Source organism: Dipodomys merriami, unplaced genomic scaffold, assembly GCF_024711535.1.
Source record: "Dipodomys merriami isolate MVZ:Mamm:240054 unplaced genomic scaffold, mDipMer1.0.p SCAF_21, whole genome shotgun sequence".
NCBI lineage: Eukaryota > Metazoa > Chordata > Mammalia > Rodentia > Heteromyidae > Dipodomys > Dipodomys merriami.
In genome coordinates, this window is record NW_027203493.1 from 6,112,774 (window position 1) to 6,138,832 (window position 26,059).

Here is a 26,059-nt window from a genome sequence, read left to right on the forward strand (position 1 = left end):
CCCTTAAATCTTATTGGAAATATGGAGCACTTACTATATCACACAAAGTAGTGTGACTAGAACTCCAATCACTTCCTCCCATTCTATGCTGGAATTTCTATTCATCCTTGAAACGTTCAGGTTATTTTTTTATTGGAAGAGCCAGAAGTGTCTCATTCTATGAAAATGAATCATCAAATGAATATTTGAAGGGCGGGGAGTCAAATCCAACATATCCATATTATAATGAATTTTGTGTCTATGTGCTGGTACTGGGCTTGAAATCAAGGCCTTCTAATCTGGTTTTGCTTCTTTGCTCAGGGCTGGCACTCTATATCTTGAACCACACCTGCACTTTTGAATTTGGGGCTGCTTAATTGGAGATAAGAGTCTCATCAGTTTCTCTGCCCAGGCTGGCTTTGAACCTCAATCATCAGATCTCAGCCACGTGAGTAGCAGGATTGCAGGCAGGAGCTATCAATGCTTAGCTTATGTCTATTATTATCATTACTGTTTTATTTGCATGTCTAATAATAGAGTAATGTTATATATAAACTCTGTTACAAGCAAATGCTTGTCATTAGTAAATATTATAATGTCCAGAAGGAATTTGAAATTATATAAGGAATCTCCCCAAAATATTGATGGGGATAAAAAAATGATATAAAAATCTCTATTATTCTATGATTTGCCATGAAAAACTCATTTTCCCATGACATGACTGCTACATAAATCTACGCTAAGCAGTGAAATTGGGAAAAACTAAATTTATTTGATCATGAGTCACAAATTTTCACAAAGATTTTATATATCAAATTTTGGTTAAAAAAAAGGACAATATATTATGTCAACTTTATACTTAATAATCCACATTTAATTAGCAGAGGATTATGAATTGTCCAAACAAAACTAATAACAAGCTCATGGAAACACTACTTACCCTGATTTGAATAACATATATTGTATACATATATGAAAATAGCACTCTGTCCCCATAAATACCTACAATTCTTATATGTTAATCAAACTTTCCTTTAACATTACAGGGGATGGAAATGCTAAATAATATTTTTGATTACTGTACGTCATATATAATTATCATACTGCATCCAATAGTAGGTAAAATTAAAATAAACATAAACAACAAACATGTAATTGCAAAAATGAAAATGAAGAAAAAATAAAGACTATATATTTTGGCAGAATTTTCTTTCTTGCAAATGATAGTTTGCATCAGTTGTTCAGTTCCATGTTGTATGGTGTATCTCTTTAATTATGGATTATATTAATCTTACATAAGAAAAGCAGCATCTGGCCCCTTTTAGATGTCCACAGACATGTAAATAATCATGTGACAGACATATGAAAGTTTTGCAAACGTATTATCAGGTATTTTAAAGTACAGAAGAAGATTAATGGGCTGTTTTTATTTTTATGAAAAATATATCACAAAGCTTTTCTACCGGAGAAACAAATTATTCTTGAATTTGGAAAGTAAGGTTGAGTTTGTATATATCTCCATGTCCATTCAGATTGCTTTTCATACATAGTCTCCTCTTGTCAAACTTTGTCTGTTAAGCAATGTGAACAGACTACATATTCAAACTATCCTACATGTACAAACAGAAAATATGTACTTTGAAGATCAAAACAATCAATTCATATTATGTGTGTGTATGTGTGTGTGTATATATATATATATATATATATAAGGAGATAAAATACCCAAGAATTTTCATATTTGATTTCTTTAAAAATCTGTAATAAACACTATTGATGGTCAAATAGTATTAGCCTTATTTTACAAAGAAACATGAGTAGTCTACCATTAAGTAAAATAAATTTAATTGTGGCACATAAATCAGTAGTCCCTACAGAATCAAATATATATCTTCCAGATTGATATAGAATATTTTTAATACAAAGCTAAATAACATTCCATTGTATATTTTCTTTGTCTATTCAACCAGTGCCAGACACTTCATTGTATCAGTGTAGTGATTATCCTGAATAATACCCTGTTAAGTCCTTTTTCATTTAAATAAATACATAAACATAGAATTGCTAGATTACACAATAAAAACAGGACTGGGAAATGTTGCTCACTTGGTTGCATATACTTATCGATCAAATATGGAGCCCTTATTTCAAGTCCATAACAACAACTAATAATCTCCAAATTTAAAAAAATCATGGCTGGAGGTAAGGATCAAGTAGTAGAGTACCTATCTAGCAAGCATGATGCTATTAGTTCAAACCCAGCACCAAAAGAGAGGGGAAAAATAAACTGGAAATTCTTTTCATCATCATCTATTTCCCATATTTTTAAAAAAAAAACTCTACACTGGTAATATCTCATTTTATTTTGCTCTGTTTTGTGTAATTTTCCCTTGTCTTGTAGTAGGAGACTGGATCTAAACAAGCACTACAAGGGGGCCTTGAACTCCTAGTCCTCTCCCCACTCTCTTATGATAAGTTAAAAGATAGAAAGTTTCAAGGTGACTCTAGTTTGACATTTTTATGTGTTATAGGGGAAAAAAATCAGTGTCTTCATTTCAGCTTCCCTAATTTCATATAAGATGTAATCTCATATAAGATGTAATCTCATTAATGAAAAGAACCAGTTCTAGGGAATACATTGAGTTGAGTAACCATTTGTAAGAATTCACTGTCTGATGTTTCTGAATTAAGAACAAGCCTCTTCACTGTGGGAGGTGCACGCTTCCTCCACCGGTGGTTAACTGTCTACACCAGAGTTTGTTCATAGCATTTTTCATCTCTGAATTTCTCAAGGTGTATATCAAAGGGTTCAGCACAGGAGTGATGATCATAAATACTACACTAATGGACTTGTCAATGGGAAAGTTTGAGACGGGTCTCACATACATGAAAATACAAGGAACAAAAAAGAGCACCACCACCATGATGTGGGAGCTGCAGGTGGACAGGGCTTTGCGCCTCCCCTCCTGACTGTGAGTCTTCAGATGATTCAGGATGACACCATAGGAGATGAGGAGGAGGATGAAGACTGCCATACAGATGGCGCCTCCATTGGCAACCACTGTGAGGCCTATGACATAGGTGTCTGTGCATGCAAGTTCCAACAGTGGGAACATGTCACAGGCAAAGTGGTCAATGACTTTGGGGCCACAGAAAGGAAGATTGTACACAAAGACAATCTGAACCACAGAGTGTGCAAAACCTCCAGTACAGGCCACCACCAACAGGATAAAACAAACCCTCCGATTCATGATGGTCACATAATGCAATGGTTTACAGATGGCCACATAGCGGTCATAGGCCATCATTACCAGAAGGAAGATCTCAGCACCACCAAGCAAGTGCTCTGTAAAGATCTGGACCAAGCAAGCAAGGAAGGAAATAGTCTTTACCTCACAGAGTAAGTCTACAATCAACTTGGGTGAAACATTAGTGGAATACACAGCATCCATGAGTGATAGGCAAGCAAGGAAGAAGTACATTGGGGACCCTAAAGTAGGGCTGGCAATAATGGTCACCATGATGAGCAGGTTGCCCACCATTGTCACAATGTAGATGAGAGAAAATAGGACAAACAAGGCTTTTTGCACATCAGGATTCTGAGTGAGGCCCAGGAGGACAAATTCTGTGACATTGTTCCTCATTGTTTACTCTTCTATGGGGCTTGCATGACAGATGAGGGCTCCAAAGAACAGTTCCTGTCATGAAATTGTGAACAGTATTTAGAATCCAATGTGCCATACAGAACATTTTCATCACTTTCTTCTACAATGGTGAACACATATTAAACTTTTAGTATCAACTAGATTGATATCCCAAAGGGGCCATGATACCATCCCCTGACATTTTTATTATTCCTCAATGATTTTCTTTAGAGCCTAAAGTAAAACAGACAAATACCCAACAGTTTTCTCATGCATTTAATAAGTCATTGCTTAGAATTTATCACACTGTTGTGTAGATTTCAGAAACAAGATCAGGAAAAGGCTTCTTGTTGCCCACTTACTTTCTAGTGATGGCAGTTCCTTCTAAAGATGTGAAGAGATAAGGTCACTGCTTCAAGTTTGTAGTATTCATGGATCATGCTGTTCAATATGATCTGGGTAGCACCATAATCAAATAACTAAAAAGAAACATTTAACTGAATAAAGTTGTACTCCAGTGTTCATTAAGGGGCAATATTTTGTATACCAAAAAGTCCAGTCTTTGTGACTTGTTCATCAAATTGGGATAAACACACTGGACTTGAAATGTGACATCAGAGTTCTCAAGCATTTAACATGCTGCTTCCTGGAACAATTTCTTCCTATCAACTTTTTCAGGAACTATAATAATGTTCTTTGTAGCTTGCCTGTGCCCATTTTACAATGCACATCCATTCACTGCCTTGATTTTCAGCAAATATTTTTAACTAAACTGAACAAAATCATGATTTTTAACAGCTATTGAATTAGCAACACCTTTATTTTGCTGGGGTATTTTTTTCTTTTTTTTAATTGTGAAAATACCATACAGAGGGGTTACAATTACATGGGCAAGGTAATGAGTACATTTCTTATCAAGCGTTGTTACCTCCTCCTTTGTTTCCCATCCCCATCCCTTCCCACCTCCCACCCCCTGGCCAAAGAGGAAAGAAGGATGGCCAATAAACACATGAAGAAATGCTCAACCTCTCTAGCCATAAAAGAAATGCAAATCAAAACAACATTGAGATTCCACCTCACCCCAGTTAGAATGGCTATAATCAAGAACTCTAATAACAACAGATGCTGGAGGGAATGTGGACAGAAGGGAACCCTACTGCATTTTTGGTGGGAGTGTAAACTTGTTCAACCACTTTGGAAAGTAGTATGGAGGTTCATCAGAAGACTCCACATAGAACTCCCCTATGACCCTGCTAGGGTATTTTTTAGATATGGTAAGACTACTAATAATGATGGAGAAAATAGTAAAGTGAAAGGTAGTGAATAATGATGTATGCTTTATTTGTAAGACTTCCTGTGACATAGTGCTCAAAATTGGAAGCTCACAATATTAAAAATCACACCCTAACAAAGGAGAAAAGACCACTTGAATAAGCTCAAAAGTCTTTACGTATAAAGATAATGTGATTGAACTACACAATTAAAAAAAATCCTCTTCATTCAAATTATTTGCAAGACTAATTTGTGTAGTTCTATATTTTCACATACTATTAACATCTTCATGTTTTTTATACTTTATACAGAGAAAATCCCAAGTTTATCCTTTCTACTAAACAACACAAGTCAATAGTCAATGTGACATATTGACTACTCTAACCACATCAATTCTAAAAGACTCTTGGCTGTTAGTTAGTGAATAGACCCAAAACATCTGAGGAGAGAGACAGGCACGATTATATGGAATCAGGGTCTATGCTGTCGTGATGAAGTCTGTGTGACTTCAACAACTTAGAAAACTTCTCTGAGAAACTGTTTCATCATTTTTCTGTGAAGACAAACATAGCATCTTCCAATTATGCATGTAAGTACATACAATATTGCTTTGTACCTGAAAAGTCTAACTAAATGATATCTGTCATTAATGTTCTTGAATGCTTTACTATAAGGTTGGATTGGAAAAAAGTCATCATAATCTCTCTCATTTTAACATGAATATTGACATATTTCCAGGGTATATAGAATACAATACCTGTAAATAATGTAGTCCATTTGTGGGATAGAATAAATTTATATCTATGAAGAATATCCATTTTACTAAATAACAGTGAGAGTAACATTGACCTGTAAAGAAATCTATTTTATGGATTTTACCATGGAAGAAGACACATGCAGAGTTGAAGTATCTTTGGAAGCCACCTATGGGAGCTTGCTTGCTTGCATATTTGCTTGCTTGTCCTTTTTCTTTTTCCTTTTTTTTTTTTTTTGTACTAGTCATGGAGCTTGAACGTAGGGCCTGGCCAATGTCCCTTGGGCTTTAGGCTCAAGGCTGGCACTCTATCATTTGAGCCATAGCTCCATTCTGGCCTTTTTAGTAACTAATTGGACATAAGAGTTGGGGAAGAGGGAAGGGAAGGGATGGTAGGTGAAAAACAAAGGAGGGGTAACAATGCTCCACAGGAAATGTACTCATTACCTTACTCATGTAACTGTAACCCCTCCATACAGTATCTTTACAATAAAAAATATATATTAAAAAAGTGCATATAAACTTTCAGAACATAATAGACATAGAGTCCCTCATGATTTACTACACTGTAATTATAAATTTTATAATTCTGGTATGTTTAAAGGAATTACAGTGCTTCGTTACCATACTATGAAAACTACAATACTCCATAAAATAAAATAATAAACCCATTTAAGTATTTGTTTAAATATGTCTTATTTATTATATCATTATAAATATCATTATATATAATATTTAATATCTAAAATATTTATTTAGTATATAATATTCTAGATCACATATTTATCATGGGTCAATCATATATGTTAGTATATATATTAATATAATATAGTTTATATTTATTATAGCATATATGCTATATGATAAATATTATATTATATATCTCATGGATCACTCATTATTTGTGAAAGATAAACACCAGCAAAATGTCATGAAAAAATATATTTGTATGTTCTAATTAATTTCTGTGTTTTGCTAGCTTTATTGGCTTAGGTCAGGTGCACGTAATGACATTTGGCGATATTTAATCCATTGGTTGTATTTCAGTATAGCATATGAATTTTCACCTGTTATCCATTGTCATTTCCCATGAGCTCACATCTTGGGTCTTGTTCTGGTCTGGAAATGAACACTGCTTTCACTCAGGGCTGCTCAGCCTCTTAGGAAACTGTGTGCTCACAGAACATAGGATAGGGTGAGAGGATCAACAGATGGCTCCAACTGTCCACGGTATTTCCACTCAGGTTTCCTCATTTGTCTTTCAGAGAAAAATGTCCTTAGTGAACGGTTTTAAATATCAACATTTATGGTAAAGACAGCTGAAGATTCTCATGCATTGGAAAACTTCCTTCATGGAAAACACTTATATTTTTGTGACTAAAACTGACAATTAGTGGAAATTAATCTAGCCAAGTGCATTACTTGGTAGAACTAATAAACAGAAACTTTCAATATTAAAATTAGTGACATAGATTTTCTAAAGCATGAATAAAGTCTTTAGTATGACAGTATTTTAATGGATACCTGCTAAGATCATTAACAAGCAATACAAAGATTGGTATTCAGTTAATTGCTAAAATTGATGTTGGATGTTTCTCACAAGTAAAGGAAATGTGTCAATGCTTTAGTCATTCAAATAACCTCCTCCTAAGTAAGTTCTCTTCCATCCTAACTATAAACATATCATCTCTATAACACATTCCAAATAATAAAAACCTCTATACAAACCCATCTATAAAAAATAATACATACCAAAAACATGCTGTTTCTGGATAAGCAACCAACTGAGAGCTACTCAAACCCACATAAAATCTTGTTTTTTAAAAACAAAAATTTTGATGTTTTTTAAAAACGAACTGTCATTTCAACAGGTAAATAACTTCGTCCCTTTATTGCGTGCAGGCTAGGAATTTTATATCATAGTTATTATTAATGAGAGATGCAGTAAGTTCATTATAGATTTGTTTATTCAATACTTGGAACAAAATCAAATGGATTAGTCTCTGGAGAGTAAATTTCTTTCTTTGAACAATCCCTTGAGAGAAAATACTTGGCTCCTACCAAGAGAGAGTAGCTAACTGAAAAAGTCATATGAGAAACACGTAATGTAGGAATAAAAAGTCTCCACTACCTTTTTAATCATGTATTTCACATAATGAAATGGATAAGGAAGGAAATATTTGATCCAGCCTAAAAATATTTAATCCAGCCCTAGTCCCCTTACCTAATTATACCCACTCTACCCACTGTGTGTACCACACTTCCTAGGATGCTTTGAGGCTCAGTGGCACAGTGCCTTTCATTTAAATGAAACATGAAAATACTTCAGTATGAAAGAATCCAGACAGCTCTAGTGTGGCCTTGTTTATGTTCTGTTGGATAAATGACCAGAAGTGGGGTTGCTGGGTCATAGGGAAGCTCTATGTTTACTATTTTGAGGAGGCTCCATACTGCTTACCAGAATGGTTGAATAAGTTTATATAAGTAGCATTCCCTTTTGGCCACATCCCCACCAGCATCTGTTATTGTTAGTTTTCTCGACAATGGCCATTCTAACTGGGGTGGGGTGGAATCTCCATGTTGTTTTGATTTGCATTTCTTTTATGGCCAGAGATGTTGAATATTTCCTCATGTATCTATTCTTACTTCTGAGAAGTTTCTGTTTATGTCTTTAGCCAATTTACTAACTGGGTTGTTATTTCCTTGAGGAATTATTTTGGGAGGATTACTTATTTGAGCTCTAAGTATATTTTAAGTATGAAGCCCTTGTCTGATTCACATCTGGTAAAAAAAAATCTCCCATTGTGTGGGCTTTCTATTTATCTTGGTGGCTATATCCTTTGCCATACAGACTTCAGTTTTAGACAATCCCACTTATCCAGTCTTTCTTTGACTTGTGATTCTGGAATTTTACATAGGAAGTTTGAACCATACGAAAGAGCCTTAATGTTTCCTCTACCCATTCCTGCAATATTTTCATGGTATTTGGCCTTAAATTTAGGTCTCTGATCAGTTTTGAATTGATTCTGGTGCAAGATGATATGTGTAAGGATCTAGCTTCAGTTCATTACAGCATTGTTTATCATAGCCAAGATATGGAATCAACTCAGATGACCCAAGCAAGAAAATGTAGTTCATATACACAATGGAATTAAAGCCATCTCTCAGAAAGAAGAGTATGATACCATTCATAAGGAAACTTATAAGGAGGGGCACAGAAATGGAGGGTCAAATGGTGAACAAATGCAGCAGTGCTACTCACTAGATACTATGTTAAAAAGGAACTATCCAACTTGAAGGTAGGGACAAGTGGAAAAAACTGGAGAGTGGGAGGGAAGGAGTGATATTGTCCAAAAGGAAATGTACTTTATATCTGACTTATGTAACTATAAACTTACTATACATAACCTTTAACATAACAGAAAAAATAAATAAAAATAAATTTCAAATGTCACATAATGAAAATCAAATGACAAGAAAAAGCAGCAAACACTAAATAAATAAACAAATATAATCCTGTGTTATACCAAACACATACATTGTTTGGAACATAATAAAATTAGGAATTCGAAACAGTTGGGAAAAATAATTATACACCTATAAAATGGTCCAACTAGGACTAGAGGCATGGCTCAAATGGTAGAGCACCAGCCAAGAACAAACAAGCCTAGCAGGAGTTTGAAGCCCTGAGTTCAAACCACATAGGCATAGAGGGAATGCATCTGTAATCTTACCTAAGGAGGATGAGATCAGAGGATCATGGTTTCAAGCCAGCTTGGAAAGAAATGTGTATGTGTGTGCATATGTCCCAGGCCCGGGGTTTGAACCTGTGCCTGGGTGCTGTACCTGAGCTTTTCTTCTAAAGGCTAGCACTCTACTATTTGACTCACAGATCCATTGCTAGCTTTTTGCTGGCTAATTGGAGATAAGAATCTCATGGACTTTCCTTCTCAGGCTGGTTTCAAGCCAAGCTCCTCAGATCTCAGCCCCTTAGTAGGTAGGAATACAGCATGAGCCACTGGTTCCCTAGTTTTGATTCAATTTTAATTAGTTAAAGGTTGTGAAAATACAAAGGAGGAGACAACAATGCTTGATAAGAAATGTACTCATTACCTTGCTCATGTAACTGTAACTCTGTACAGTATTCTCACAATAAAACACTTGTTAGATAAAAAATTAATAAAATATTTTTAAATTTAGATATATTGAGGACTGTCCTAAGTATAGGTTTTCCAATTTTGGAATAATTTAAGAAGGTTGCATAAATGCAGTAGGAATTTTTGACAGACCAAACCGAAGGAGAAAAAAAAAGAAAAAAGAACTCTAAGTATAATCATTGTTATATTTAATAGTTTTTATCTATTGTTTATTGACTCACAGATGCATTTCCTTTTTATATGTTGATAATATATCATAGAAAAGAAAGTGTAACTATAACACAACACAGCCTTCATATTTTATAATTACCATAGAACAATGAAGAAAATGAATTTTTTTTCTTTCAAGTCTTTAATTTCAACAAATTGAAAGAATTCAGCTACTTCCAAGATTAGGAGCAATATTTACAAGAATAATTTGAAAAAAAATTTTTTTGCTAAACAGAAAAATTCTCACTTGCTAGATTTATTATTGGAGGATGAAATAGCATTCTTGCATTAAAACTTTTTACTTGTAACAAATATAAAACAAGTATGGACAAAAGTTAAACTGTAGGTCTGTCCTTTGCTTCACTTGTGTCCAAGTTTCCTCTGATGACTCTCATTTTCATTCTTTTTAATTGACAGAGTATTCTAAAACTCAGTCTTTACTTTTTCTTCCCTTTAGATTCTTGTCCCATAAGTGATTTTTACCGAATCCAGTTGCTTTGGCTATCAGTTAATGGATGGATGAATCTAGAACCGATTTTCACAGCCAACTGGAGAAGGTTTCTCAGCACAAGGGATATATGCCCAGCAGAAAATAATTGTTCTCATGGTAGGTGACTCACTTATGAACTCCTTCATGTGAGTTCTTAAAGACCTCCTTTGCTGCATTTTCAGCTCTGAGTTTCTCAGCATGTGGATTAAGAGGCTGAGGCCATATAAACATACTCGTGATTGATCGTTCAGTGGGGAAAATCAGCAAATGTTTGCTGATTGCTACACTGAAAGGTGACATCTGTTCCTGCCCACACAACCAAGATACAGGTTGGGACGACTGTTTTTGAGTAATACATTTTTATAGGGAAAGACCACAATCATCCCCAGGATGCTAAGAATAATCAGCACTCCATGTTTTCTAATTTTAATCAATACTGTAATAACATAAGTAGACATATATCACAAAGCATAGAACTTACTACAAAATGTTGATTTTTTTGATTATGTGATCATTTATCCAGAAAATTCAAAAGTATTAGCTATAAATATCTCCTATAAAATAAAATAGTTAGAAGGAAATGGTTTCATGTAAAACTTTTGGAAAACATAATGCAGAAAGCAGGGGCTGGGAAGGTGGCTCAGTGATAGAGTGCTTGCCTTGCATGCCTGAGGCCCTGGGTTCGATTGCTCAGCACCACATAAGAAAAAAGAAAAAAGCCGGAATTGGCGCTGTGGCTCAAGTGGTAGAGCGCTAGCCTTGAGCTGAAGAGCTGAGGGATAGCTCCCAGGCCCAGAGTTTAGGCCCCATGACCCGACCAAAAAAAAAAAAAATGCAGAAAGCAGATATTTTATTAACTTAGCCCAAACAACAAACCTAAGCACAAATAAAAATGTTAAAGATCTATACAATGGAAAAAAGAAGAAAATGAAATACTGAAACAATAAACAGATTTGAACAAAGATATTTCATGATTTCCAATATGATAATTTAATTTGTTCAGATAAAATTATACATTTAATATACTGGTAGTCAAATACCTTTAAGATTATAGGCTTCCGAATTTTTCGTAAAAAAAAACCTTCCTAGATTGACAGAGCCTTCTAAAATTCTTCCAAATAGGAAAATATTATTTTTTGAGAATAGTGAATGGGAAACATTTCATTACAAATCAATATAATATTGAATTAGACATAATCACTTCAAAGAGAAATATAATCATAAAATTTAATGCATATTCTACAAAATTAAGAAAATTAAAGGAAAGAATGAGGTTGGCAGGGATACGGAAGAATGAAAAAACTCATTGTATTTATATACTACTTTTATGGCAACTCTTTTGTAAACTACTTAAAGATAAAAATAAAAGTTAAAGAAATGGAAAACAAGGGCTGGGAAGGTGGCTCAGTGGTAGAGCGCTTGCCTTGCATGCCTGAGGCCCTGGGTTCGATTCCTCAGCACCACATAAGCAAAAAGAAAAAAGCCGGAAGTGGCGCTGTGGCTCAAGTGGTAGAGTGCTAGCCTTGTGCTGAAGAGCTGAGGGACAGCGCCCAGGCCCAGAGTTCAGGCCCCACGACCGGACCCCCCCCCCAAAAAAAAAAAACACAAGAAATGGAAAACAAGATAGCCAATTGATAAACCTAAGATAGTTTAGAAAGGAATATACAAATATTTTAATGTAAAAAAATGAACATAACCTATCAGACGAGAAAATATTTCTAATATCTTAAAATATTTTCAGGACAACACAGAAAATGATTATTATTATAGTAACAAAAATATCTCTATTTAAAATGGCTTAAAACCTAGAATGTAATGTTCTCAACATAAAAGAATCTTAAATGATATAATGGCTATGTAATTACTTCATTTTTTATTTGAAATGAGAAATTCCAATTTAACAAAATAAATGATAGTGTAAAAAAATAACCAATAGCCTAGTACCAATGGCTCACTCTCTAATCCTAACCACTCAGGAAGGTGAAGTCTGAGGATGGAGGTTCAAAGCCTGTTAGGGCAGGAAAGTCTCTGATACTCTTACCTACAATTTATTACCCAAAAGGCTATAAGTGTCGTGGCAGTTTAAGTGACAGAGCACTAGACATGAGCAAAAAAGCTCAGGGAAAAGGCCTGGGTCCTAGCTTCTCTCCACAGCATGGAGACACAAATAAAGACAAAGAACCAAAGAAACTGAGAGGTCTTTGGGGTCCATCTAATCAATATATTAGAATTAGTACCATGTTCAGCATGGTTTTCTAACTCTTGTTGATACTATGCCCCAAAGGTTTCCCATGGAAGTTTTCATCTCTGTATTTCTCAAGGTATAGATCAAAGGATTCAGCATGGGGGTGACAATGGTGTAGAAAACAGTCAAGGATTTGTCAATGGGGAAGTTGGAAACAGGTCGAACATACATGAAGATACAGGGAACAAAAAACAGGACAACCACTGTGATGTGGGAGCTGCAGGTGGACAGGGCTTTGCGCCTCCCCTCGTGACTGTGAGTCTTAAGATTGTTCAGGATGACGCCATAGGAGATGAGGAGAAGAATGAAGACCACCATACAGATGGCGCCACCATTAGCAACCACAGTGAGGCCTATGAAATAGGTGTCAGTGCAGGCAAGTTCCAACAGTGGGTACATGTCACAGATGAAGTGGTCAATGACATTGGGGCCACAAAAAGGGAGGCTGTACACAAAAACAATTTGAACAATCGAGTGTCCAAAACCTCCAGCCCAGGCCACCACCAATAGGAGGATGCAAACTCGACTATTCATGATGGTCATATAGTGCAGTGGCTTACAGATGGCCACATAGCGATCATAGGCCATCACCACCAGAAGGAACACCTCAGCACCCCCAAATAAGTGTGCAACGAACAGTTGGACCATGCAAGCTTGGAAGGAAATCGTCTTTACCTCACAGAGGAAGTCTGAAATCATCTTGGGTGAGATGGCCGTGGAATACACAGCATCCATGAGTGACAGGTAAGCAAGGAAGAAGTACATCGGGGAACCCAAGGAGGGGCTGGCAGTAATGGTCACCACTATAAGTAAGTTGCCAGCCATTGTCACAATGTAGATGAGTAAAAACAGGATGAATAATACTTTTTGCACATCAGGATCCTGAATGAGGCCCAGGAGGACAAATTCTGTGACATTGTTCCTCCCTGTCATCATTAGTCTTCTTGGCTTTAGAGATGACAACACAGGACAGGAGAGCGTGTCAGAAAATCGAGGACAGGACTAGGAACTGTCCAGCAGGAGGACAGCACCGCTGTGTCTACTACCTACAGATGTGACCATGATCTCCTGTATCACGGAACACAACATCTTTACATCTTCCAAGTGGTAAATGCACAGAAAATGCTTAGTTAGCATCTACTGGGTTCCTCTTCCAAGAAGCACGACAACCCTTTTTAGGGAGAATTCTATTTTTTTTCTTGGATTGCCTAGTTTGCTTACGGGTACGGGGTTTTTTCTCAAAATGAGTAGGTTCCTAAAGAGAAGAGTAGAAAAAAGTTTATTGGTCATTTATATATTTAAAACTACTTATATAAAAGAAGCTACCACTTGATCTTCACAAATACACAAGGAGAATTTTTTTCTTCTTTTTTTATGAAACCATCACACAGGAGTGCCAATAATTTTGAAATATATGACCAATATCAATTCAGTCCTTCATCTTACTATATTTGTGGGAAGAAACTTTGCATGATCAGTGTAGCACCAAATTTCACATCTGTACTAGAACACCCATTTAGTGCTATAAATTGCTCTATTAGAGGTTTGTCTTTCAAATTTCAAGGTATATCCAGTATTTTGGTAGTACTGGTGTTTGAACGCACAGCCTCATGACTTCTAGGAAAGTTCTCTATCAATTGAGCCACAGCTCCAACCCTTATATCCAGTATTAATAATAGTAATTAAATTTCATGAAATTTGACTCTAAACTATATCAAATAATTCCAGAATTAATTACACTCATAGCTATAACCACTACTAAATATGAGCGATACCATTTTCACTAGCCTACACCAATTTTATTTACATTCCCTGTCCAGATTTTTAGCAATATTTTTAACTAACCCATTTTAGCAAATATTTAAAACTAACTCCTTTCTCTCACCAGCTATTACATCAGGACCTGAGTTTTTATTTATAAGCTTTACTAGGTCCTGGGCAAGTTCAAATAGAAGTTCAGTGAGGAGATTCAAAAAATCCAGTATATTAAAGGAAAAACTTGTCCTCCTGGGTCTCAAAAAGTATTATTCACCCTGTTTTTACATCTTGTGTGTGTGCATGTACACACACACCAGAATTAGAAAGCCTGAGTCTCAGCCATTTGTAAGTATAATTACAAATTAGTCTCAATGTGCATATTGTAAAATATATGGTTATAACAGATGGATTCAGAATCCATTAAACATCCAACTACCTACAGCATTATAAGAGGAATTCTTTTTCTACCTCTTTTTATTTTTATTTGTTTTTATATGTGCCTATTCAAATAGCAATCCCCAAGTGCACTATTGATTCCTGGAAAAAATGTTATCAATAATAAATGGTATGTAATTTTGCTGTCAGGGTGTGGCCCAGTGGCTCTGGAACCTCATGGCTTATGCTGTGATCCAAGGTTCATTCATTTACTATCAGTGTGACCTTGGACAACATAATTCCCCCGGTACCATACTTCTTCCTTTTTGCATGTGTACATTCATAGTATTCACATCTCCTTGAGTTATTGTTCTGCTGTTAAGATACAGAGTTAAAAAGAACTGCCCGGTGAACTCTGTTTAAATGGTATGTGGTGCTAATGTTTTTGAGAGCTTTGCTATAAGCCTTTTGATGGGAATCTGCCTTGCTCTTGTAACCCAATGCTGCCTTCCTTGCCCACTTCCCCCCACGCCTCTGGGGCTTTCTAAATGTCCATATTGCCTGTGGGAGACCATCTTCAGTAGGTGCCCAAACCCTCCTGCTCTGTACTCCATGTATTCCCGACTCTGTCTGGTGTTACCTGGTACCCCTCTACAGAAATGATTCAATCCAGATCTCATCTGCTTTAAGTCTCTTCTTTCTCTCATCTTGTCCGCTTGATCTTTACTACCATATGCCTAACATCTCTATTCAAAATTATCATGATGATTTTTGCCAATGCAATGAGAACTATAGAGAAGTCTTAGACATTGCCTGGTATGAAAAGAAAGTGTATCTGTAAGTCATGAACACATTCTTAGACACAGAATAAAATTTTATGTTGTACATTTTACGTATATCAGCAATATAGCCATGCATTCTTGTGAAGAAATGTATTTTGATTGACAGCAGCAAAGAAAATTCCTTTGTAGGACTCTAGGGTGGAGGATATGTGCATAAAATAAAATAATAAATAGATTTACTTGTTTACATATATTATATATAATATATTACATATTATATGTATAATGAGTAATTCATGATATATACATATATACATATATGTATATATATTTGTCAAAGATAAAATAAATACCAATAAAGGGTCATGAAAAAATGAATATATTTGTATGTTCTAATTCATTTCTGTTTTGCTAGCTTTATTGGCTTAATTCAGATACATTAAATGACAATTGATGATACTTAATACATTGGTTGCATTTCAGTAAAGCATAGAAATTTTCACCTGGCATCCATTGTCATTTCCCGTGAGCTCACATCTTGGGTCTTGTCCTGGTCTGGAAATGAACGCTGCTTTCATTTAGGGCAGCTCAGCATCTTAGGGAGCTGTGTGCTCACAGAACGAGGATAGTGTGAGAGGATCGACAGATGGCTCCAACTGTCCACTGTTCCTGTATCTCCACGTGGGTTTCCTGATCTGTCTTTAAGAGAAAAATGTCCTAAGTGGATGCCTCAGATATAAAAGCTTTTAAATTTCAACGTTCACTGTGCAGACAGCTGATTATTCTTACCCTTTGGAAAATATTCTTCTTGGAAAACACTTACATTTTCATGACTAAAAACTGACAGTTTGTAGAAGGTAACCTAGCCAAGTGCATTATTTGATGGCTCCACAGACAGACACAGAAATTCTATATGAAACTCGGTTACATGAGTTTCTTAGTCGATTGTGCTAACGCCACAAAAAGTTCTTTAGTTTGCCAACATTTAAATCGATACCTATTGAGATCATTAACAAACAAGACAAAGGTATTCAGTTAATTGTAAAAACTGATATTGGATGTGTCTCACAGGAGAAGCAAACTTTTCAATCCTTTAGTCATTCAAATGACATCTTCTCAAGTAAGGTCTCTTCCTTCCTAAAAAAAATATATATGCCAAGATCTCCATAATCCCATTCCAAAATATAAAAAAAGCCATTGATAAGAAAAAGATGCATACACAGAAATGGAGGGACAAAGGGTAAACAAATGCATCAGTGGTACTTACTAGACACTATGTTGAAAATGAACTATACAACTTGCCAAAAAGAAATGTACTCTTTACCTATCTTACGTAACAGTAACCCCTCAGTATATCACCTTTAAAAATAATTTTAAAAAAAGATTTTTAAAAAGAAATTATGCATACAAAAAGAAAACACGACACTTCTAGGAGCTAAGAACAAAACACCAGCTGAGAGCTACTCAAACCTGGGTAACACCTGAGTTTTTTCTAACAGGAAAATACCTCTTCCCTAAAATTTATACATGCAGGTTACGAGTTTTACATCATTGCCTTTATTAATGAGAGATACAGTAAGGTCATTATAGATTTGTTCATTACAATATTTGGAACAAAATCAAATGAATTCATCTCTCTGGGGTAAATTTCTTCCTTTGAACAATTCCTAGAGAGAACACACTAGGCTAGAAAATACAGAGAGTAGCTAATTGACAAAAATCATATTTAAAAAAAACCTTATAAGGTTATAACAAAAAGTCTCCACTGCCTTATTAATAATGTATGCTTCCACATTATGAAATAGATAAGGAAGGAAATATTTGATACAGCCTGAAAATATTTAATTCAGCCCCAGTTCCCTTACCCAATCACACCCAACCTAACCACTATGAGAAAGAGACTGCCCAAGAAGCTCAGAGGCACAGTGCCTTCATTTGAATGAAACAGGAAAACACTTCAGTATAAAAGAAGGCTGAGTTAGATCCAAACACATGCATTGTCTTGGAACATAATAAATTGGGATTTCAAAGCAGTTGGGAAAAAATAATTATACACCTCTGAAACATCTAACTAGAACTAGAGGCATGGCTCAAGTAATAGAGCAATAGCCATGAGCAAGCAACCAAACAGGAATTTGAGGCCCTGTCTTCAAGCCACAGCTATGGCAGAGAAATAAAGATTTAGCCAGATCATGGTTTGAAGCCAGCTTGGGCAGAAAATTCTGCAAGATTCCATCTAGAGATCGATCAAAAATCCAGGCTGAAGGGATGATTCAAGAGATAGAGAACCAACATTGAGCAAGCAAGCCATGTGAGAATGAAAGGTACCTTATTCAAGCCTCAGAATCGGTAAAAAGAAAAAAAAAGTCTAAGTAAAAACTTATTAAAATTCTGCCCCTAGCTAAACATTTTTTTTAATTTTATTTTATTTTATTTGAGAACATACTGTACAGAGGGGTTACAATTACATTGGCAGGATAATGCATACATTTCTTACCAAGCATTGCAGCCTCCTCCTTTGTTTACCCTTCACCTCCCTTCCCAGCCTCCCCTCTCCCCCCCACCCAATCATACCCCCCTCCCCCCCCACACCGACATTGTAAAGCTTCCTAGCTAAACATTTTTAAAAATATAAAATCACAAACTGTGATTTTAAAATGTATGCAGACAAAAAGTATGTAAGAATTTTTCATGGGATACTGGCGACTCATTTAATCCTCGCTTCTCAGGAGGCTGATGTGTCTAGGATCATGGTTCAAAGCCAACTGGACAAAACAGTGCATGAGACTATGTAACCAATTAACTAGCAAAATGCCCAGCTGGAGGCATGACTCAAGTGGTAGAGGAGCAGCCATGTACAAGAAAGGTGAACAAGAATAATAAGGCCTGAAGTCAAACATGAGTTTTTGGGTAAAAGTGAATTCATATATTCTTTTAAACCAGGAATATTTTTTTAAATACTGATAGATTTGACTATAGAAATATAAAAATGTGGGCTGGGAAGGTGGCTCAGTGGTAGAGTGCTTGCTTCGCATGCATGAGGCCCTGGGTTCGATTCCTCAGCACCACATAAACAAAAAGAAAAAGCCGGAAGTGGCGCTGTGGCTCCAGTGGTAGAGCGCTAGCCTTGAGCTGAAGAGCTGAGGGACGGTGGCCAGGCCCAGAGTTCAGGCCCCATGACTGGCAAAAAAAAATATATATGTGTGTGTGTGTGTGTGTGTGTGTGTGTCTGTGTTGTTACAAATTCTATAACCATTTCATAGTTTTATAACATCAAAAGTAAATCACCAGATAGGAAGCTTGCATACTGTAAAGAACATTTTATACCTATATCATTTGATATATTTTATATATTTTATACCTATATCATCACAAAAATCTGTTTGGCAAAGAAGAAATCTGATCAAATAATGTAAACCGAATGCAAACCATCTTAAATAATGTAAGCTGAATGCAAACCATCTTAAATGGGTTAATTAATATTCTAAATAGATAAACTTAGCGAATCTCAGTGAAAGTAGACAAATGAAAACAACCTTTCAGTCAAATTGCCACTTATTATATTATCATTGTCAAGGGCACTTTGCTGAGAATGAGACAATCAAGTATTCTCAAAGACTGGTCAGTGACGAATCTGTCAACAGATTCATGGATGGTTTCATGCCAATCTCCATGAATACCAACATTTAAAATGTGTGTACCTACTGACTCAACAATACAGCTCCTATGAAGTCAACAACCATATCCAAAAAGCTCATTGCAGAATCACTTATTAAGGGAAATGTTTACATGTTGAGGAATACTGAATGCATCAATTTTTGTAAATCTTAATAAAGTAACATCATATAATAAAAAGAAACCTGGCATTAAAGTATATTTATGTGAACTCATATAAAAATTTTCAAGATACTAAGGATAAAAAAACAAGTTTTATATAGAGAAATGTAACCACTTATACTGGATAAGAATAAGTGCTTGATGAATCTTAGAAATACAGTGCAGCACTGGACTCTGAGAAGCTGTGAAAAGTCTAAAGAGTGATGAGGATTTTTTCAAGTTTTATCATTTTGTATGTATACATTTTATCTTTACATTGTATATTTAAGAGATAAGTCTTTTCACTGAATACTCACGTAACTGAAATCAAATAGACATAGTATTCTACAAAGTAACCTATATACAATGTGTATCTTACTCTGTTATCTTGTATGATAAAGAGAATGAAAATTTCAAAAACAATATAAAAGTAAATCAAAAATAAAAATGAATGCATTAATTGGAATCACTTGGTTTAATTTTATTAATATTTGTGTGTGTGTGTGTATGTGTGCATGTGTGTTGGGGGAGTACTTTTCCTGGGAATTGTATCCTTGTGCCGAGTGCTATCCCCTTAGCTATTTTTGCTCCAGGCTTTCAATCTGTCACTTGAACCACAGCGCCACTTCTGGCTTTTTGCTGGTTAATTGGAGATAAGAATCTCATGGACCTTCCTGCCCAGGATGGCTGCAAACCACAGTCCTCAGATCTCAGCCTTCCAAGTAGCTAGGAGTACAGTCATGAGCCACTAAGACCCAGCTTTTCCATTAATTTTATTCAATTAATCTAAAAATGCTTTAAAAGTAAAATATATTAAGGGCCGTTCCAACTTTGGAATAATATCAAAAGAGTGAATCAATCTAGTAGGATTTTTGACTAAGACAAGAGAACATGCCCTAAGTGTAATTATCACATTTCATGGTCCATTATGTATTATTTATTGACTCACTATTACAGACGTGTTATGCCTTTCTAATACACTGATAAATAGATAACAGAAGAGAAAGTGTGATTAATAACACAACATACCTTCATATTTTGTACTTGTAGAGCAATGATGAGAACGAATTTCAACAGCCAATTGGAGATGGCTTCTCAGCACAAGGGAACTGTGCCCAGGAGGAAAGCAATTGTTCTCATGGTGGGTGACTTGCTTATTAACTACTTTTTGTAAATTCCGCTTGAGAACCTCCTTTGCTGCAATTTCAGCTTGAGTTTCTCAGCATGTAGATTTAGGGGGTGGAGGCTGTATGAACATGCTCGGTGATTTGTTGCTGAGTGGTCTGCCAGTGATGTTTTTGACTGTTACATTTTTTTTATTGCTGCATTGAAAAGTGATGTCTGTTCCTGCCCAGACAACCAAGATGAAGGTTGACACAGTTATTTTTACTGAACATATTTTTATAGAGAAATATCAGTCATCCTTATTGATGCTAAGTATAAATGAAAGTTTTCCATATTTTCCAGTATAATAAGTAGATATATGTCATAAAACATTTGAAATTCCTACAAAATATTGATTTTTTAAAGCTATTAGATCATTTACGTAGCAAATCCAAAAGTGTTAACTGGAAGTCTGGTGTGTGAAATAAGGAAATAAATGCAGTGTTTAGATGTTAATAATTCCATACTCACTTGGAAAATGCAATGCACATATATTTAATTAACTTTACCCAAATAACAAATACAAGCACAAATAAAAATGTCAAGCATTTGTGCAATTAATGATTTTAATGACTAAAACAAAGCTATTTCTTGATTTTGAAGTGTTCAGGTACAATTATACATTTAATACTGTTAGTTAAAAACCTTGATAGATATATAGAGCCTTCCAAAGTTATTTCAAACCGGAAAACATTATTTGATAACATTATTGAATGGGAAGAATTTTGTTAGGTAGCCATATAACATTAAACTAGAAATAACCAGTTGATAGAGACAAAGGGGTTGAAATACCGTAATAAAGGTCAATATATATTCTACAAAATTAAGAAAATTGGGGAAAGTGATGTGGTTTGCATAAATAGAGGAGAATGAATGAAAATTAGTGACTTTGGTCAGGATTCATTATATTTATATACTACTTTGTTGAATGGAAACTCCTTTATACAGCTACTTAAAGATGAAAATAAAATTTAAAAAAAAAAAAAGAAAAATAAGCATTTGATAACAACTAAGTTTAGAAATATTTCAATGTAAGATATAATAGCCTAGCAGACAAGGGAAGAATTAGTTTTAATGCCTTACAAAAGGTTTTCAAAACAACAATGAAAATGGTTATCACCATTGTAACAAAACAGTTATCTCTATGGAAATTGGCTTAAAATAGAAGGTAAATGTTCTCAACATAAAAGAATCCTAAATGAGGTAATGGGCATGTAAATTAACTCAATTAACTCCTCTATTATTTGAAATTAGAAAGTTTGTATCACAATATGTACTAATTTCTTTTTTTCTTTTTCTTTTTTTTAATTATGAAAATACAGTACAGAGGGGTTACAATTACATGGACAAGGTAATGAATATATTCCTTTTTTTTTTTGTCAGTCATGGGGCTTGAACTCTGGGCTTGGGCACTTGTCCCTGTGCTCTTCAGCTCAAGGTGAGCGCTCTAAGGCTTGAGCCACAGCACCACTTCCATAAGTATATTTCTTATCAAGCATTGTTGCCTCCTCCTTTGTTTCCCCTTCCCATCCCTTCCCATCCCCCCTCCCTCCCCTGCCATTCCCCCTTCTCCTTCCCCCCAGTCCTCCCCTCCCCCACCAAAGTTGTAAAGTTCATTTTCAACATAATGTCTTATACATCGCATTGTTGAAATGGGTCCACCTGTATCCCCATTAAAACAATTTGTTTTTTCCCTTCTCCTCCACAAATTATACCAACATCAAATACAATGAAAACACGGGTTATACTGTGGGGGAGGGCCATACAAAGCATCTAAGAAACCATCTTTTAAATATGTTAGAAATAATCACATGAAAGAAAAAAACATTTGAATCCTTATCTTGAGGTTCATTTCGCCTAACATCAACTTATCTGATCACTTCTGCTTGTCTCAGACATATACTAATAATTGCAAATAAAGGAAACCATGGGACCTATGTTACTTTGGGCCTGGCTTACTTCACTTAATATAATTTGTTCCAAGTCTTTCCATTTCCTAACAAATGCGGCAATGTCATTCTTTCCCATGGAGGCATAGAATTCCATCGTGTATATATACCACATTTTCATGATCCATTCATCTGCTGAGGGTCACCTGGGTTGGTAAATAATGCTGCAATAAACATAGTTGTGCTGGTAGCTTTAGTATGGTCTTGTTTGCCGATCATTCTGGTAAATGCCCCAAAGTGGGATTGCTGGGTCATAGGGGAGCTCTATGTGGAGTCTTCTGATGAACCTCCACACTACTTTCCAAAGTGGTTGAACAAGTTTACACTCCCACCAACAAAGCAGTAAGGTCCCCTTCTGTCCACATTCCCTCCAGCATCTGTTGTTATTAAAGTTCTTGATTATAGCCATTCTAACTGGGGTGAGGTGGTATCTCAATGTTGTTTTGATTTACATTTCTTTTATGGCTAGGAAGGTGGAACATTTATTCATGTGTCTATTGGCCATCCTTCTTTCCTATTCAGAGAAGTTTCTCTTTAAGTGTTTAGCCCACTTATTTATTGGGCAGTTGTTTCTTTGAGGATTTGTTGTTGGAGGATTTAATTTTTTGAGTTCCAGGTATATTTTAGATATGACACCCAATCCGTGGGCTTTCTATTGATCTTGCTTGCTATGTCCTTTGCCAAGTAGAAGCTCTGCAATTTCATGCAATCCCATTTGTCCAATCTTTCTTTGATTTGTTGTGTTTCTGGGTCTCAATTAAGAAAATTTCAGCCTGTGCCAAGGAGACCTACGGTTTCTCCTATTCCATCACAATACAGGACTCTTTCAAGGCCGTGTAATTTCTTCATTAATTTAAAAACTGTATTTTTATTGTGAAAATACCATATAGAAGGGTTACAATTACATGAGCAAGGTAATGAATACAGTTCTTATCAAGCATTGTTGCCTCCTCCTTTCTTTCCCCTTATCATCCCTGTCCTCCCATCCCCCCCTCCCCTGCCACCAAAGTTGCAAAGTTCATTTTTTGACATAACATCTTGTACATCTCATTGTTGCAATGGGTCCACCTGTATCCCAATTTGTTTTTTCCCTTCCCCTCCACAAATTATACCAACATCAAATACAGTGAAAACAGGGCTTATGCCATGAGGGAGGGACATACAAAGCAACAAAAAATCATCTTATAAATATATTAGAAACAATAGCAAGAAAGAAAAACCATTTGAGTTCTTATCCAGGGGTTCATTTCACCTAATATCAACTTGTCTGACCGTTTCTGCTTTAAAAAAAATAACTGTATAAGAATATTTTTAAATAAAGGTAAATTAGAAGTTCCTACTATTCAAAAATACATAATGATAGTGTAGTAAAGGACCAACAGCCTGGCACCAATGGCTCCTTTCTGTAATCCTATCTACTAAGGAGGCTAATTACCAGTTAATTATTAAAAAAAATGGGAAGAAGAGCAGTGGCTCAAGTGGTGGAGCACCTGCCTTTAAGTGAAAAGTTTAGGGACAGTGCCCAGGTCCTGAATGCCAGCCCACCCTTAAAAAACAACAGAAATAGAGAAGCTTGTATAATCCATATGATCAGTATATTGGAATATATGTCATGTTCAGCCTGGTTCTCTAACTCCTGTGGATACTTTACCCCAAAGTTTTCCCATGGAATTTTTCATCTCTGAATTTCTCAAGGTATAGATCAAAGGATTCAGCATGGGGGTGACAATGGTGTAGGAAACAGTCACATATTTATCAATGGCCAAGTTGGAAACAGGTCGAACATACATAAAAATACAGGGAACGAAAAACAGGACAACCACCGTGATGTGGGAGCTGCAGGTGGACAGGGCTTTGCGCCTCCCCTCCTGACTGTGAGTCTTAAGATTGTTCAGGATGACACCATAGGAAATGAGGAGGAGAATGAAGACCACCATACAGATGGCGCCCCCATTGGCAACCACAGTGAGGCCTATGACATAGGTGTCGGTGCATGCAAGTTCCAACAATGGGAACATGTCACAGGCAAAGTGATCGATGATATTAGGACCACAGAAAGGGAGATTATACACAATGACAACTTGAACAATCGAGTGTCCAAAACCTCCAGCCCAGGCCACCAGCAATAGGAGGATGCAAACTCATCGATTCATGATGGTCAAATAGTGCAGTGGCTTACAGATGGCCACATAGCGATCATAGGCCATCATCACCAAAAGGAACACCTCAGCACCCCCAAATAAGTGTGCAATGAACAGCTGGATCACGCAAGCTTGGAAGGAAATCGTCTTTACCTCACAGAGGAAGTCTGAAATTATTTTGGGTGAGATGGCTGTGGAATAAAAAGCATCCATGAATGATAGATAAGCAAGGAAGAAGTACATTGGGGAACCTAAGGAAGGGCTGGCAATAATGGTAGCCACAATGAGCAGGTTGCCTACCATGGTCACAATGTAGCTGAGTAAAAACAGGATGAATAATACTTTTTGCACATCAGGATCGTGAGTGAAGCCCAGGAGGACAAATTCTGTGACATTGTTTTTCCCTGCCATCATTTGCTCTTCTATCAGGCTGGCTATAGAGACAGCAAGTCAGGACAAGAGGACTTTTCAGGAAATCATGGACAGGATTAGGACCCTGTGCATCATGAGGACAGCACCATTGTGTCTACTATATGGCGAACACACAGAAAGTATTTAGTTCGCATCTGCTGAGTTCCTCTTCCAAAAAGCACATCAGCACTTTTTGGGGACAATCCTATTTCCTCTTAGATTGCCAGGTTAGGTTACAAGTACAGCCCTCTTTCCCAAAGTCAGTAGTTCCCTAGAGAGAAGAGTAGAGAAAGGTGTATATGTCCTGTATACATTTAAAACTATGTGTGTTACCTCTCGACACAAATCTCAACAATCACACAGGGAAAATTTTTCTCCCTTTATGATACCTATCATGCTCCAGTACATATAATTCCAAAATACAACTACTAACATAAGTTCATCCTTTTACCTTGCTATGTTTGTAGAGAATAACATTTCAACATGATCTGTGTAACACTAAAATTTACATTTGTCCTTGACACCAATTCAGTGCAATGAATTGCTCTATTAGAGGACTTGAAAGACACTTTCAAGTTCCAAAGTAGATCCAGTGTTAACATGAGTAATTAAATATAAAGAAATCTGACTATGAACTGTATCAAATAACTCCAGCATTATTTAGTTCACTTGTAGTTATGACAATTACTAAATCTGTTGATAACCACCATTTTTATTAGTAGCTATAATTTTGTCCATTTCCTTCAAGTCTATACCAATTCCTATTTACCTACCTTCCCAGTTATGATTTTTTGCAAACATTTTAAACTAACCCATTTTAGCAAACATTTTAAACTAACTCATTTTTCTCACCAACTATTACAACAGGATCTAAGTTTCTATATGTAAGCTTTACTAGGTACTGGGGAAGCT

At 35.9% G+C, this 26,059-nt stretch overlaps 2 protein-coding genes and 1 pseudogene across 2 annotated transcripts; all 3 read right to left on the reverse strand.

Annotated features, from left to right (window-relative positions):
• Positions 1–2,681: 2,681 nt before the first annotated feature.
• On the reverse strand, positions 2,682–3,623 carry LOC138834208 (olfactory receptor 4A16-like). The gene has a single exon (XM_070032957.1). It carries the CDS (start codon positions 3,621–3,623, stop codon positions 2,682–2,684), a length of 942 nt encoding a protein of 313 aa, XP_069889058.1.
• An 11-nt stretch (positions 3,624–3,634) lies between these two features.
• LOC138834209 (olfactory receptor 4A5-like) lies at positions 3,635–13,684 on the reverse strand. Its single transcript, XM_070032958.1, has 4 exons — positions 12,799–13,684; positions 11,547–11,578; positions 10,740–10,845; positions 3,635–3,744 (listed from the first exon to the last, which is right to left on the reverse strand). The coding sequence occupies exons 1-4, from the start codon at positions 13,682–13,684 to the stop codon at positions 3,635–3,637; spliced, it is 1,134 nt and encodes a 377-aa protein (XP_069889059.1).
• Positions 13,685–24,211: 10,527 nt separating this feature from the next.
• LOC138834210 (olfactory receptor 4A5-like) lies at positions 24,212–25,147 on the reverse strand (annotated as a pseudogene).
• Positions 25,148–26,059: the final 912 nt, after the last annotated feature.